Here is a 16,848-nt window from a genome sequence, read left to right as displayed (position 1 = left end):
TACAGAACTTACAATGACCCGTGGAAAAGTCGATTCAGGTTTTTTGGGTCAATTTTTTGACTAAAATTTCTGAACTTATACTTGAGTACATACAGTAAGATTCGAGTTGTGAAAAAGACCTATTAAGATGTGTTTGCTTCTTTTTAGACTTCCGCTGCTGGAACAGCTCCCTGCAAAGTGTACTTGAGGCACGTGTGTGTGTGTGTGTGTGTGTGTGTGTGTGTGTTTCAAAAAAAGATGTCAACAATATCTCAACACTTACTTTTTCAAGAAAAGGTACTTTGAGACTTGCTACTAGAAATTTACTTACTCCCTTTCTATATTGCCCTGATCATGCAATATCTTGCAGGGCCATAGGTGCTCTAACCTAGGCTTCATAATACTTGGTAACATTTTGTCATGGTACTTCACCATGTGGCATAAAAAGCAATAGAAAAAATTACAACCACATGCTAAGTCAAATATGAAAAGTACAAATTAACAAGCATTCTTTTCCCAATATAGAATCCTCAGAACAACATATTATCTTCCACTTCAATTAAGCAGACTCCATACCTAACAGGTGGTCCTGCAAATGTCATGATGGATTATTATCTAATTTACTGAATGAATAAACTAATCAGCAATAATATGTGATCGCTACAGTCTGCCTTATAACACAGAGTCTTACAGTTGCCTTCCATGTTGCAACCATTCTGAAATGAACTGAAATGTTTAATGTAGATCTAATCAATCCCAAATGAAATCTTATTAAACTCTGGAATAAATTAACGAAATGTAGAATCTGTCAACATTTCTCATCCTACATCCACCATCCCTGATTGTTGATCTGGGAATCTGATGTGTCTTAAGACACCTGGAGGATAAAATATTGGAAAGGCCAAGCAGTTAAATAGAAGTTTATACAAAAGCTTTGATATGCTTCAGAAAATCCCTGCAAATTCAAGATCTCTACTGATCTTTCTGTTTAAAAAAGGGAAAAAGCAACCATTCACAAGCACAGGGGTCTATCACAACTGGTCCACCAGATATGTCTTTTGTAGTCTACTATCTATACCAAAAAACATAGCATTCACCACCACCTGAAAACATCATGCTCCTTTAAACTATTTGTTGTAACAGAAGCTATTAGATCTCAAGGGGTGGGTGGGAGTGGGATTGAAATTAAGAAAGACAGACTACGTCAGTTCTAATTCCCTTAGCTAAGCTAGTTTTGCAAGACTGGGACTGGAAATTTAGGTTCCAAGCCCTTCTTCACCATAAAACAGCAAGGAAGTAAGAGAATGTACAGCCCTCCTAATGTCTATCTTCAGAAAGTATACACTCATATCTGTACAAGAGTTTATCAGAATTATGTTTATTCAGCTATCATGACTGCATGACAGGTAAAACAAAACCAAATCCTGCTAACCTCTTCCTTCTTCCAGTCTGTGCCTCCTGTTCACACGCTGCCGCTTTTCTTCTTGTCGTAACTGGAGATGTTCTTCAATATTAACACCTGGCACAGGGACAGCTGCATCAAAGAACGACAGAGTTGTCAATTTTTCTAGTGTAGGATAGTTTCCTAGTACGCTACAGTTCACAGAGGTGGGCAACTGTGAATGCTGGCAGGGCTGCATTATCCTCCAGTATACCTTGGAGAACCTTACCCACACACCACACCTGCACATGCCAAAAAGGGGGAAAATCCCCAAATGCCCTTTAGGGCAGATGGGAGCATTTTCATCATGTTTGGGGGGCTTCCTGGGCCATTTTAGGTTGATACGCCAGTTGCGACCTTGCCTGGAATGGAGGGACCTTGAAGCAGTGGTACATGCACTGGTAACCTCTCATCTTGATTTCTGTAATGCGCTCTACATGGGGCTACCCTTGTGCCAAGTTTGGAAGCTTCAACTGGTTCAAAATATGGCAAACAGATTGGTCACTGGTACTTCCAGGTTCAACCATATAACACTTGTATTAAAATCACTTCACTGGCTGCCAATTAGCTTCCAGGCACAGTACAAGGTGTTGGTTATCACCTTTAAAGCCCTATATGGCTTGGGCCCAAGTTACTTGAGGGAATGCCTCTCCCTATATAATCCGCCCCGCACTCTCAGAACATCCGGGAAGAATTTACTGGCAATACAAACAACTAGATTGTCTATGACTTCCCAAAACACCTTTTCCGCCGCTGCCCCTAAACTATGGAATGGCCTGCCGGAAGAGATCCGTCTCATTGCCACCTTGGATGCTTTCAAGAAGACGGTCAAGATGGAGCTTTTCCGGCGGGCCTATCAATTCGACCCTGTTTAGGACCCATCCTTTAGTTTTAATGATGATTCTGCAAAATTCCACTGTGGTAAAACTCCTGTATTATGTTAAACTAGTCTTAATTAACATTATTACTGTTGAGATGATCTTCTATGGATTTTATTGAATGTAATTGTGTGTTTTGTCTGGTTGTAACCCCGCCTCGATCCGAAAGGGAAAGGCGGGGAAATATAAATAAATTATATTATTATATTTTTAAACAGGAAATGAAAAGAGGGTACTTTCTGTTCATTTACTATTTCAAAAATGCCTCTCTCTTTGGCTTACGGGCTCAGAGGTCCCAAAAGATGGTGGAAATGACCCCCATATCTGCTAGAGTGCATTTGGCAATAAAGAAAAAATGTTTAGATTTTTTTTAACTCCTGAGGGCTTTCCTGTGTGACAGAAATACCCTCCACATCCCCATAGGGCATTTTGCAGGGACACATCAAAAGTTGTAAACCAGTGGTCCCCAAACTGTGCTCTTTAAGGGGTTTTGGGCATCAGCTCTCAGAATCCCAGAATACTGGCCAACACAGCTGAGGCTTCTGGGAGCTGAAGTCCAAAATCTCTTAAAGAGCACAGTTTAGGGGCCACTGTTGTAAACCAACAGATCATCTTATTTAAACCAAGTCTTAGAAAAGAGAAGAGGTGCGGATCTGCTCAAGATCCAAATGAGAGAGACAGCTTTAAGATGACAGTTACAGTATAAGCTGAGTAGGCAGACCTCAATGAAGACTTTGCCAATCATGGTGGTCTGCAAATTCCTGTCCTCAACAGCCAACCAATGCAAGTGTTGACTGGCTGGCCATTAATGCCATAAAGCCATATATTCACAAGGTGTCCTAAGAAGGAAAATTTGCCACACCGCAGCAATACAATCTTGAAGCACTTGTCACCTTGCCGCTCAGGCACAAACAAAATCTTTGAAAACTACCAGTTTCAGATCAATTACCTAGGAGAAGGTCCAGAGGTATCATTTCTTTAACGGCATCCAGGATTCCTCTTTGTCTTGCTTCCTGGCCATCCAATTCTCTAGCACAGGCTTTGCAACAGCCACACACAGCACAACCAGACTCACCTGAGCCACAGCCACAGATTCTAAAGAAAGTAATGATATTTGATTGCAGGTAGCATACAACACTCATTCACACAACTATTCTAGGAGCACAGTCATTAGCTTCTCTTTCAGCTGAACTCTTAAATATGATTTTTTGACTTATGAAACAAGTACATTTTATGCTTCTTTCACATCTCCCGGCAAAATTGGCAATATTCCTTGCAATTACCATTTCACATCTGAATCTCAAATAAATTGTGTTATCTACCTTGAGAGTCTTTCCAGGTGACAATCAGGATTAAAATCTTAGGATAAAAATATATATCTTTTTAAAAAATTAAAATGGGTCAAAATATTTTATTAAAGTCTATTTTGGGGGAAAAAAACAACAGCAAAAGGATTTAAATAAAACGATGAAACTAGATGTCCCTTTAGCTCAGATTACCTTAGTCAGTAACACCAAAATCAAAAAGTTAGAAGTACTCTAATCCTTACTACTGTAATGAACAGATAACTATGCACAGAATTGCAGCCTAAAGACCTGAGATTCATCAATTCACTATTCCTACAGCTTGTTAACACGACTGAATTGCAGGAGTTTGCCAAGTTTTCTGAAACTACGGTAATTCATTTTTTTAAAAAAAAGAAATGATATACATATAACAATATTGTGCCAGTACACATTTTACACTTTTACTTACCCTCCAGGTACTCTGTCAGGTCGCCCGCTGCTAACACAGCTTGCTCCATAACCAGTGCAATCTCCACAAACAGTACACACCATACATTGTTCCAGCTTCCATTTATGCATGCCTGGTGGACACATCATGGATTTTTCATCTTTTTCCTCTAGCTCTTCTTCTAAATCTTCATCCATTGCTGTTGCCATATTTTCTACTCCAAAACCTACCAAAAAAAAAAAAAAGGGGGGGGGGGGGGTAAAAGATATATCACATTTCACATAAAAACACAGAACTCAAATGTTATGTTAAGTGTAGTCCAAAAAGCACTGCAGAAATAATCCAGTTTGAGAACACTTTAACTATCCTGGCTCAGTACCAGTTTATTCTGGCACCAGAGCTCTCTGACAGAGAAAGCTAAATGTCTCACAAAACTGCAGTTCCCAGAATTCCCTAGCATTGAGCCAGGACAGTTAAAGCAATCTCAAACTAGATTATTTCTGCAGTGCATTTTGGATCTATGAGAAACAATAATTCTGTTTTTTATTCCAATAAACAGAGCTAATTTAAAGCTTCACAAATGAGAAGACAAGTAAAAACTTCATTTCGATTTCAACTACACCATGGTAGTCCATAATATACCACCTTTCAAAATTATAACTCATTGTAGTTAACAAACCAGAATAGTTCCAAGGTTTACATAGGTGTCCATGCCAAGATGAGACACTTCCTCCCCATCTCCCATCACGTCTGGCTGCCAGAGGTAGAATCTTTGTCCTGCTCTGAAGGAGAATAGTGGTCCTTTAGACAGCTCAAATGAATGTTGATGATTCTAATCTAAGGATGCTATTTATGCATATTTTACAAGATTTGGACACTCTAGGAATTAATGTACAGCCAGTGGGATATAATCATATATAAGAACTTGTTTTTGGTATAAAACCCATCATTATTTTACCAGGTGGGGCTATGACTGCAAATGTGTGCTATGCCAGTTTTGCAATGTAGCACAGTACTGTTATACTCATTTTGATTTTGTAAGTTAAAAGTCTTCCATTACAATACCATAATACGGTATACTGTTATTCACTTTCATTACGTGCTGGCTTTTTGTAGGCAAGCAATAATGATTGTAGCAATTTATTAAGGAACAGGGGGCCATTACTGGTAAAGGAAACAGAAACTTAGGGCGTTAGGTGTATTAGAAAGGAGTATTTTGGCACTAGTTGTTTTTGCTGCTAACTGCCCTCAAGTAGATCCTGACTCATGGCAACCCTGTGGATGAAACATCTCTAAGGCCCCCTATCTTCCACTGCTCTGCTTAGGTCCTGTAGATTCAGGACCATGACCTCCCTGACTGAGCCTATCCATTTAGCATGCCATCTTCCTCTCTTTTTACTTTCCTCCATCTTTCCTAGCATTATTGTCTTTTCTAATGAGGCATGCCTTTTCATGATGTGGCCAAAGTACGACAGCCTCAATTTTTTCATCTTTGCTGCCAGGGAGACTTCAGGCTTCATCTGTTCTTGGAGCCATTTGTTTGTTGTTTTGAATGTACACAGTATCCTCATCACTCTTCCCTAGCACCACATCGCAAATGAGTATTTTCCTCTTATCAGCGTTCTTCATTGTCTAGCTCTCACATGGTGATGGGGAATACAATGATTCTGACTTTAGTGTTCAGTTGTATGTCTTTACTCTTCAAGATCTTGTCCAATTCTTTCATAGCTACCCTTCCCATTGCTAGTCTTCTTCTGACTTCTTGACTGCCGTCTGCATTCTGATCAATGTTTGATCCAAGGTAGGAGAATTGTTTAACTATTTCAATTTCCTCATTGTCTAGGTTGAATTTATATATTTCTTCTGCTGTCATTATTTTTGTTTTCTTTATATTTAGCATCTCCACTTTCTTCTTTGACCTTCCTTATAATTTTTGCAAATCTATGACGTTTTCTGCTAGTAGTATGGTGTCATTTTCCAAACAAATCTTGTGAAGCAGTCAACATCATGGCACAGGTGATGATGCCCAATCCCCCAATACTCTTAATTCTTACGCTATTCTTAAGCACTGTGTTTACCTGGTTTCCCCCTTTTCTTATTAAGTTGTTCTATCCACTCCACCCAACCCCTTAGTCTCTTATTCTACACATAATCTTTTGCTAGAGCAAATGACACTTCTGTTTTGCATTTTAAGGTCTACATACGTATTCCACATTCTGAGGATTTTCCTCCCTCTGTTTGTATTCTTCTAAATAAGAATTGATACATGTGTGCACATGAGGAAAATGTGTTATAGCAGCATATGCTACCTGTATGAATTATTCTCACATGTAGCTTTGCTCCATCTGGAAAAACTGTGATGGGATAGCCTTGTACTGAATCATGTTTCATCATTTCCCCCCTCCTTCAAGCTAGAGTTAGAACAAACTTCAATTCACTGTATGCATACTAAATTGAAATCTCTCATTCACTCAAATCTGAAGAAAACCTTTAATTTCCTGATCTCACATGCATATCAAGAGCAGAAATTGCAAGCTCCTTCTTGATAAAACAAACCAGGACACAAAGTTTTTGCTTAGCGACTTAATGTGTTTTCAAATTTCTTAGGCTTGGTAAAAATTAGGCTTTAATATTAAATACATTTACTAAAGATTACGGTAGGTCTTAATATATAGAGTGGAATTTACTTCTGAATAAATATGCATAGAAGTTACCTGCTAGAAGCTCTTCACTGAAAACACAATTTAAAAATTTGCTTCTAAAATATATGCCAATATTACCTATTCTGTTCTGGTATGTAATTAGGGTGTGTGTGTATGTCTTTTAGCAGAGTACTTGGTGACCTGATACTGACTTAACATCTGAGACATTCTATTTTACCAAATGTTCCAATGCTTTTCCTGTAGATTTTGTTCTACAACCTCTGAATTTTTCCCTGGCCATGAAACCCACTATGTGACCTTTGTCAAGTCAAATGCTCCCAGTCTCAGGGAAGGCAATGGCAAACTTCCTCTTAACAAAGCTTGCCAAGAAAACCTCATGACAGGTATGCCTTAAGTTGCCACAAGTCAGAAATGATTTGAAGGCACACAACATACACCCACAAAGAAGCAGCTTTAGTACCTCTGGTACCAACTTCAAACCCTTAAAACTCACTGTTGGCAGCACACATACACACTTGACTGACCCACCACTGAAATCTAGCCCAATATAGTGCCAATGGTACTTTTTAAAATTGATCTGACCATAGCGGAGGGAGCATTGCTTCATATCTTTTGTTTTGTGTTTGCACAGAAAAATTAGTTTAAGTATCTATATATACTGGTCAGAAGAGAAGGAAAACTTATTCTGGTGAAGAAAAAAAACCTTAAATCTGCAGCTGCATTTTAACAAAATTGAATACCTACTGTATTGTAAAGAATACAGAAAAATATGAGGCCTATGAACTCCATCTGCATTTGGAAAGTCCACAAGACCAGAAGACAGTTCAGCTGGAAACCATAAACTGCAAGAGTAGTGGGCAGACAAGCATGTAAAGCAGTGACTCCCCAAGACCATAATGGTTGGATTATGAAAATTGAATAGTATTGTACTACACATGCTAGCATTACTGTACAGACAGTAATATATGTACAGTATACTACTTAGACTAAGTAGCAAAAATCAGGACTGTAATGTCAGATGGAGGACAAAGTTTACACCTTCTACAGGTAAGATGGAAGCGAGCTGATGCATATGCAAGCATAAAATAGTAAGCGGAAAACTATAAAAAGAACAAAACAAAACAAAACAAAACAATTCTTGATAGCAATATGTTGCAACTCCAAAACTAATGGGAACAGAATAGGAATAGAATAGGAACACAGTAATTAAAAAGAAAAGTGCCAACCTTTTCCTCCCTGATTCATGGAGCCTGTGTCTCGCCCACATTGACCTTTATTATTCACACCAAATGTCCAAACTTCTCCATTCTTCATTAGCACACAGGTATGAGCTTTGCCCATAGCTACCTGAGTTGCAAAATGGCCTTTCAAGTCTGTTACTAAACCTGAAAGACGAACACACAAGAGTAGTAAACATTTGCCTTCCCTGTTTTGAGGAATGTGATAGATATTTAGATCTTAGGGGTAGAAAAATGAGAGGTTGTTAGTAACAATAACCAGTAGCAGGATATAACAAGTAAAAACGGTACTAAGTTGTAAGCATGTTTATGTTTTTATATGGTCTTAATCAGAAATTATCCTATTACAGGTTTTGGTTTTTTTTCTAATGGAACAACACAGCCATACACACACACACACAAAGACCAAAAGTGAATTCACACTGATTAACATGACTGAGCAACAACAATAATAATAGAATAATAATTGCACATCTGTCACAGCTTGAATTCTTTTCTTGAATTTTTATTTATAACAAAGGAAAAAAAACAAAGCCACAACAAACACCACAACAAATATCTATTAATATGATAAAACAAGATATAAGACTGGCAAACCTAAACTTAAAAAAAAAACTAAGCTAATTGACTAACATATCACCAAAGATAGGGGAACTGTGGTTCCCAACTTGTCTGGCAATGGTCAGTTACTCAACTATGGCCCTGTACACACCAGCCATTAAGGCCGACATGGGGGCGAAGTTGGGACATAGCATCCTCACGACGTACGCCTGATTCTGCCCGCCAAGTCATGGCGCTCCTCCGGTGCTGCGTCCATACAATGCAGTGCCAAAGGAGCGCTATATAGCTGTGCCACCACAGCTATGGTGCCCTTTCAAGGGCGCAAAAAGGACCCACATTTTGCACCCTTGAAAGGCTGGATCAGGGCTAAGGCCCTGGTCCAGCAAGGAAAGGGGCAGCATCTCACTGCGCCTTTAATCTACTCCTCCTTACTATTCATAAGTTAATCACATATCTTAAAAGTTAATAAAATCCAAACATCTACCAATAAAACAATTCTATATTTCTCAATTCTATGAATACAAAAATCTATACAGTACTTCTATAATTTCTCTAAACTTATCACAGAGCCCTAATTTTCCACATAATCTATTAATAACTTCCATTATTTTTTAAAATCACCCATAGATTTATCATACAAGTGTAAGCTTGTCCATTTCAGCAGATTCATAGTTTCAACATCCATTCTTCTTGAAGTGGAAATGTTGTCTCTTTCCATCTCTTTGCATAGGTTATTCTCGCAGCATTTAATCGTATACTGCATAAATTCTCTCTTTTTCAAATAGCTATCTGCATGTGTATTATAAATCATTATTCTTTACCATGCTAACTGTACCATAATATTTAAAATATCTCAAATATCTACTTACTTGTGCTGTCAGAGTAAATAGCATCCTTTCCAAACATGTATAGTTCCCCATCTTTTGAAATGACAGAACTACTCCCGTTATTGCACGCCGTATACACCACAATCTTTCCTTCCATCTTGATAATCTTTTTGGGTTTATAAGGTTTAGACTGCCTCCTGCTTTTGGCTTGAGAAAAAAAAGCAAAAATCAAATTATGAAGTGTTAATTTATACTGTGTAAATTTTAACGCGGAGAGCCAGTGTGCCATTGTGGTCTGATGGCTGGATTATGACTCTGGGGACCACAGTTCGAATCCTGGCTCAGCCATGTAAAATCTTGGGCGTGACACATTCTCTCAGCCTCAGAGAACAGCAATGGCAAACCCACTCAGAAGAAGCTTGCCAAGAAAGCCCCATGATAGCTTTGCCTTAGGGTTGCCGTAAATTGGAAATTACTCGAAAGCACACAACAACAACAACAAGTTTTAACATAACACTGAAGAAATAAATGTATTTAATAAATGGCAATATGCAAGATTATGGTTGTTCACAGATAACTAAAAAGAGGATGAATAGGCTGCCTAACTATAAGTGTGGTTCTTCGAGTAGTCATCTGTGCACACAAACAACTCGCCCTCCCATCTTCTTTATGCCACCTCTTTACTCCAGGGCCCACCACTAGTTGGACTGGGAACTAGGATTAAGTGGGAGAGTATGGTTTATTTTCCTGTGGTTAAGAGGGTGGGGTTACCACCAAAACATAGCTCTAGAAGCTTCTAAGGATCTCTGCTCAGGCTCAGAATGGACCCATATGTGTGAGTCACAGACATTGCAAAGAAGAACAAGAGATCTTTATTCTAAATTAGAACATAAATATCCATTATATTTCCTTCATATATATTTCTACATCTTTTAAGTTAAAATCAAAGGAAGAATGAAGGTTGGTAACATGAGAAAAAGAAAAGCCTTGCTTGTTTCCTCTCTTCCTGTTTTCAAAGACAGACTGCAAAATAATGCACATATTTGATGCAAGTAGAGCAATCAATAACACCAACCCCTAGAGGTTTTTTAATGTAGTAAAGTTCCAAGGTATAAAGTGTTGTCAGCATGACCAGCTAGGCAACCCTTATCCAAAGTGTCCTTAAAAACAGAATCAAAACAAAGCACATCCCTTCAATACACATGAAGATGTACGGACAGGAAGGTATTTCTAACACCAGTGCAGAATACAAAACCATGCAGATAAAGACACTTAAGTAAATACAGTTGGCCCTCCATTTTTGCTGGGGATCTGTTCCAGACCCCCCTGCGAAAACAGAGGCTCGCACTTATTCAAGCCCCATGCTCCTGGGCACGGGAGCCATTGCAAATAGTGGAAGTCACCCCTCTGCATATATTCAAAGGTGTGGATCTGAGATTGGCACATTAGGATGGGCGACTGTACTACAAAATGTAGTGGGAAGTTTATGCTTTATATTACATTTTACATTCTGTTTGTAATCAATACCATTTTACATTCTGTTTCTATCAATACCAAGAAGTGTAGATACAAATATAGCTTATTCTTCTCAATAACAAGTTGTGTTTTTTGCATAAACAAAATGGTTATCATAGTACTGATTGTCTATTTGAGCTAACTGTATTATTTTTCAGAAAAGTTATTTCCATCTAACTTGACACAGATTTTTTCCTCTACAGAATTACATTTATAGCCCAGAATGTAAGATAAATGAGGATGGTAATCACTAAAACAAAAGAACACACCTTCAAAAGTTACCCTTCTTTTCATTCAAACTTCGTTGTTATCTGTCTGTAATACAGTGGGCCCTTCACATTCACTGGGGTTAGGGGTGCAGGTCCCCCATGAAAGTGGAAAAACAACAAATAAAAATATATTTTTTAACCTGAGAGAACACCTCTCTAGGAATCTCTAGGTCCTTTGTTGTCAATATCTGCTGGAACCACAGAATTGTGCAGGAAAACCTACAAATGCCTAGATAAGTGTTTTCTCTAGGAATCTCTAGGTCCTTCAGCATGACCTTTGGCAGACATTGACCATAGAGTCACTCTGGAGGACCTAGATATCCCTAGAGATAACATATTAATCAAATCTATGAATAATCAAATCTACAAAAGTCAAAGCTGCAAATGTGGAGGGTCAACTGTAGTTCTTAATGTAGACATCATAGATATCAAAGTATTAACAAAACCTATCACAGTATTAACAAAACATACTTGATTCTCCATCTTCTCCTTTACTTGCTGAGCCTGTGAAAAATATGCTTCCATCTTCTGCAACAAGTAAGGCATGGGAGCCATCGTGCCCAACAGAGAATTGAACAATCTTTGGAGATTTGGTGATTGGCAGCTCTACCCACTTCCCTGATGAAGGACCACCTTGTTTGATTCCAAGGCTCTGATATTTGCCAGTGTAATAAATCTATGAGCAAGAAAAACACTGGAGGGTTAGATTGAACACAAGAGACATGCACAAAGATCAATGTAAAAAACCCTGAAAACTACAGGCTGTGACCTCCTTGGCTATGTTTAATAAAACAAGAAAATGTCAGAGAAAAAAATTGCATTTGTCTGAACCACACACAGAGACTGTGGCCTTGTGATTGAAATGCTTGTTGATTTGTATTCATTCTGAAAAAGTTCCTCTTTTGTGTTTAAATTAGGACTGGAGACCAAATGGAGTATCAAATTAATGTATACAAGCATTTTTCAGAACTTTCGTACTAATTATTAGCACACTAATACATAGAACATCTATTTACCTTTAAGTAACATTAAAATATTTACTTACAAATCTGTTGAGATCCCACTGTTTTTTCCTCTCTTCTTACTTTTTCCTGCATAAAAATCCCTTCTCATGGCCAACAGCTGGATTTTTTAAAGTTAGAGATGCTATACATAATAGAATTTATACAAAGTTTGGCCCAGTGATGAAATAATGCCCAGATTCCAAAACATACTATTTTGTAAAGCCAAGAGGACATTATTCTACTTTACAAATCCCAGTTATATTATAGAGTTGATCAGCTAAAAATATTTCCAATACCTTCCCACTAGCCGTTTTCATGAGTGCAAATTCTCTTCCTGCACCGAGAAGAGCTGACTCCTCATCAAACCCTGTACCTGTGAGCAAAAAGAGCACAAAATTAACTATTAAAAACATGTTTCAAAGTCATGTGTGAGGGTTAAACCTAACAGTGAAGTACTCCTACAAGCCATTCAGTAAATGTGTGCTATATACAGTGGGCCCTTGGTATCCCTTGGGGCTTGGTTCCAGGATCCCCTGTGGATATCAAAATATATGGATGCTCAAGTCCTATTATATACAGTGGGGTAATAAAATGGTGTCCCTTAAATAAAATGGCAAAATTAAGGTTTGCTTTTTTGATTTTTTTAAGCAAGCTGTGGATGGTTAAATCCACAGAATCCATGGATAAGAAGGACTGACTGTATTCTCAATTTAAAGTTACAAACATAATGATGGACAGAAAGGTATCAAAACTAGCATTTCATGTAGAAAGACTGACACCATGGCTCCACACAAGGCGAGTAAAATTTGTTGTATACAATGCTATTACTGCAACTATCTGTTCTCTAAATTTTAAATTATTTTTACCCTTTCTATGACTATTAAAACATGAAGACAAGAGTAAAAGAGTTATTTCTTACTGATAATGTGCAAGTCTTTCTCCAGATCAAATAATGAAATACCACAAGCATGTAAACACTTTCTCGCAAGCTTAAGCTGCAGTTCTTGCTGTAGCACTGGTTCAGTGCTTGTTGCAAATATTCGAACCACAAAGCCATCCTACAATAAATAAAACACTAATTTAAACAACTTAAAAGTATTTGCTGATACAAAGGTACATGCAATCCCACTCTTCTCAAATTGCACTGTGAATGCTCAAGCATCTCACAGAACACATCATAAAATAAAATATATGCAAGGTAAAATGATGGTTTGTTTTAATAAATGTATAAATACAAGCAAAAAACCACACTGCTGAAATATTAGTCATAATCTGAAGTGTTTTCATATTATTCACACATCCTGATGTCATGACAGCCACTATGACATTTAGCTTATACCAGACATAATAACTGCAGCTGATAAAATGCATACCATACTTTCAGATTGATGTCCAATGAGTATTAAAAATTGAGATATTAAGAAAAGAGGTAATGGAAAGGTGCTGAAATCCCCAGTTTTGCAGTTCTTTAAGAAGCAGTTGGATGTTGCACCTCAATATATAGGAAATTAACCAGAATAGTGTGTTTCCTGCAGCACTTCCCAAGAATGTAATGAGGTGACAAAAAATTGTTATATTCTTTATTAGTAAAATGAGAAATCCTACATTTTACTTAATCTCTGGCACTATTCCATTTCAAACACTCTCCCTTTTGTGAATCCAGGGAAAAAATACATCAGCAATCTGTTAAGAGGAATTAAAATGCTATCAAAACCTTTAGGGTCTTTTACATGCTTTTCACATACCTTCCCAAGGCAACTGCCTCCCTGCAAACAAGTGAATGAATGTTAATAGTATCAACCAAAATGCTGGGCTTTTCTTGTCACTTTGGATGCAGAACAAGATATATGGACCAAAGTAAAAAATATGCAGGAAAAACATGCTTAAATCTTGTGGTACCTTCTGTTTTTCCTAACTAGAGAAGTGAAAGAGGGGACTGAACAGTAGCTTGAAGGAGAGCAGGAGTTTAAACATTTTGTCCTGCAGTTCCTCTCCTGAAAGTGCTAGTAGCCATGAAGGAGAATACACAAAAATACAGTACCACCTGTATATTTCTCCCTCTCAAGCTACAGTAAGAGCAGCACAGGGCACACTAAAGAAAGATGTATTGGAGAGATGGTGCTGAGAGAAACAGTTAAAGCACACATTTTTCATTCTAAAATCACTACAGATGTGCAGATGCTTTTAAGGGAGGGGGGGATATCCAGAGATCTGATTACCGACCTCCCACTTGGTGTGTAGTGCAGCCCTCTGAAGAAATTAGAGACAAAGGCCTGTTACAGACTGCCAAAATAAAGCTGTGTCGGGTCTCTTTGGAGGTATGCTGTTTAAATTATGCATGCACCCTAAGAATCCGGAAGCTGCACCAAAGCTGCTTTCCAGTGCTTAGGAATGGAGTGTGGCTTTGGCGTGACCTCCGGAATCTTAGGACCCATGCATCATTTAAATAGCATACCTCCAAAGAGACCCGAAGCAGCTTTATTTTGGCAGTCTGTAACAGGCCAAAGAAAGATCCAGATATGCAAAACAAATATGAGTGATATGAGAACTAAAACCATCCTTTTCTGCAAGAAATATTGTGGAAAACATTTAATTTAAATTGCTAAGACTATACACAACATCCAGTGAAATGTATGTTAAAAGATGGAGAGTTTGAAGGATAGTATTCATATCATGGTGGGAATCATGCAGACTATGGCAGGCTTGCAACCCTTGGGAGGATCCCATGTCACCCATGACGTCGGCATCATCTCCAAACCCCGTATTATAATTTTTGAAATGGCTGAAAAATTATTCAGTGTGTGTGTGTGGGTGAAATAATGTCTAAATACTATTTAGAGATCTTATTACACTGAAACAACAATAACCAAAATACCCAGCCAGAGGTCACCCCAACACTTCTGGTTGCTGCCACCAGAACCTCCAAAATGGCCCTCTAACCTTCAGCACCCACTGATCCAATTTAGATTATTCAGTAACCAACGGTGTGCACTTGAAAGCACACAAATGTGAATGTGTTTTGCATGCACATTCACAAACATACAAATGCACTCCAAAAACAAAAATCAGAGGACACACTGTACTTACATCTCTAGAAGCTGCTATTTGATTAATATACTCTCCATCAGTGAAAAGAATATTCTGCCCTTCAGTCTGGCAATCTAGAGAACAAACAATTATGCTTTATCTGTTTAATTTTTTTAAACTTCCCTTTTTCTTGCAATTATACACAGAGTGATTTTAAAAAAATGGAACGACACCAAATAAAAACAGCTTTGTTTTTGCACCATTCTTTTTGAATCACCTGGTATTAAAATTTAAAGGATCTGTGCTTAATCACAATCACAAATTTTAATATATTATGTGTACCAAAACAAATCTTGCTGTAAGTTTTTTGGACCCAATCCACCAACTCCTTTGGTTAACCCCTGAACAAACACATTATTTTTTTGTAGTCTGGGTCCCTGAATGAACATTTTGAAACAGATGACCACAGCAACCATACACTGCGGCCACTGTGGTTGAAAAAGGAGATCCGCTCATATGGGTTCAGTGAAAGTGGGTCTCTCTCTACAGGTTAAAACTAGAATGCTAGAAAATACTGTATCTGACCTTCATCCCTAGCTAGCTGCAAAACACAATTACACTTTAAAACTGAAATCACTTAAAATGTTGAGCAGGTGAAAAGACTCTCAGTCAGTCAACAATGTATTCTACCCTGCCTTTAGAGTCACAATATGGAACAAAGGCTTCTACAGGTGTGATGGACTACAACTCCCACTATCCTTCACCACTGACTATCGAGGCAACATCTGATGGAAGGTGCAGTGCTATGCTACCTAGTGGCCCTGTGTTTCCCACTTCTGCTTTAAAGTGGCCACACCCACATCCATAAGCAAGATCTCTACAATTCTGTCATTAGTAGAAGCTTTCTACAGATGGCTGCTGCACAAAATCACAGCCATTTGTGGAATTATTGTATGTACTCTTCTAGAAGTCTAAAGAATTATGCCCAAAATTGACCCCAAAAACCCAAGTCAACTTATTTATGGTAATATGACAGCAGCTCTTTCAGATTTCCCCATGCAGTTACTTTCTGTTCTGAGACAAGCAGACAGAGTCCTTGGTGATTGTTTGATTGATTGCTGTTTATTTAACAGTTCCTCTTCCACCCACACAACTTGCTGTCTCAGAGTGAAGGCTGAAACCCTGAAGCTCCATATTGATTGCTACTTCCATCTTGTCACTGGCATACACACACTGAAGGCGCCTCCAAGTTTTATACTCGACCTATCCACAGGTCATGTCAAAATCTATTTTGGCCCCAGAATTTGCCCTCAACCTATACATGAGGTCGACTTAGTCAAGTATATATGGTATAAATGCAGTCATTCAAAATAGAATCATAGAGCTGGAAGAGACCACAAGGGCCATCTAGTCCTACCCCCTACTATGAAAGAACTCACAATCAAAGTACCCATGACAGATGGCCATCCAGTCTCTGTTTAAAATAATATCTATGGCTGTGCACTGCAGCATGAACAACATGCTGAAACTGCTTGGGTTTTGAATACAGGATGGGATTCAATAGCTTTGATCTTGCAGGGCTCTGAAAAACTGCATTTTTGAAACAATTACTAAAAACAAGACTGACAGACCCCATTCTGTCATGTAGAAACTGCTGTTATTATCCTCTGAGTTAGCTGATATTTTTCCAGGTGATGGCAAGTAAATTATAG

General features: G+C 38.2%; 1 protein-coding gene across 13 annotated transcripts in view; it reads right to left on the bottom strand.

Annotated features, from left to right (window-relative positions):
• Positions 1 to 16,848, bottom strand: part of MYCBP2 (MYC binding protein 2) — a 176,381-nt gene that overhangs the window by 125,364 nt on the left and 34,169 nt on the right. For all 13 annotated transcript variants that reach the window (XM_042460905.1, XM_042460907.1, XM_042460909.1 and 10 more), the window contains exons 9-17: positions 15,197 to 15,270; positions 13,029 to 13,167; positions 12,406 to 12,482; positions 11,577 to 11,781; positions 9,364 to 9,528; positions 7,922 to 8,080; positions 4,054 to 4,258; positions 3,248 to 3,393; positions 1,412 to 1,513 (exon numbers count right to left, since the gene is read on the bottom strand). In XM_042460905.1, the coding sequence (XP_042316839.1) occupies positions 1,412 to 1,513; positions 3,248 to 3,393; positions 4,054 to 4,258; positions 7,922 to 8,080; positions 9,364 to 9,528; positions 11,577 to 11,781; positions 12,406 to 12,482; positions 13,029 to 13,167; positions 15,197 to 15,270 (1,272 nt within the window). The remainder of the gene's footprint in view (positions 1 to 1,411; positions 1,514 to 3,247; positions 3,394 to 4,053; positions 4,259 to 7,921; positions 8,081 to 9,363; positions 9,529 to 11,576; positions 11,782 to 12,405; positions 12,483 to 13,028; positions 13,168 to 15,196; positions 15,271 to 16,848) is intronic.

The sequence above is a fragment of the Sceloporus undulatus genome, chromosome 3 (assembly GCF_019175285.1).
Source record: "Sceloporus undulatus isolate JIND9_A2432 ecotype Alabama chromosome 3, SceUnd_v1.1, whole genome shotgun sequence".
NCBI classification, from domain to species: Eukaryota; Metazoa; Chordata; class Lepidosauria; order Squamata; family Phrynosomatidae; genus Sceloporus; species Sceloporus undulatus.
This window is presented reverse-complemented; position numbering and strand designations above follow the sequence as displayed.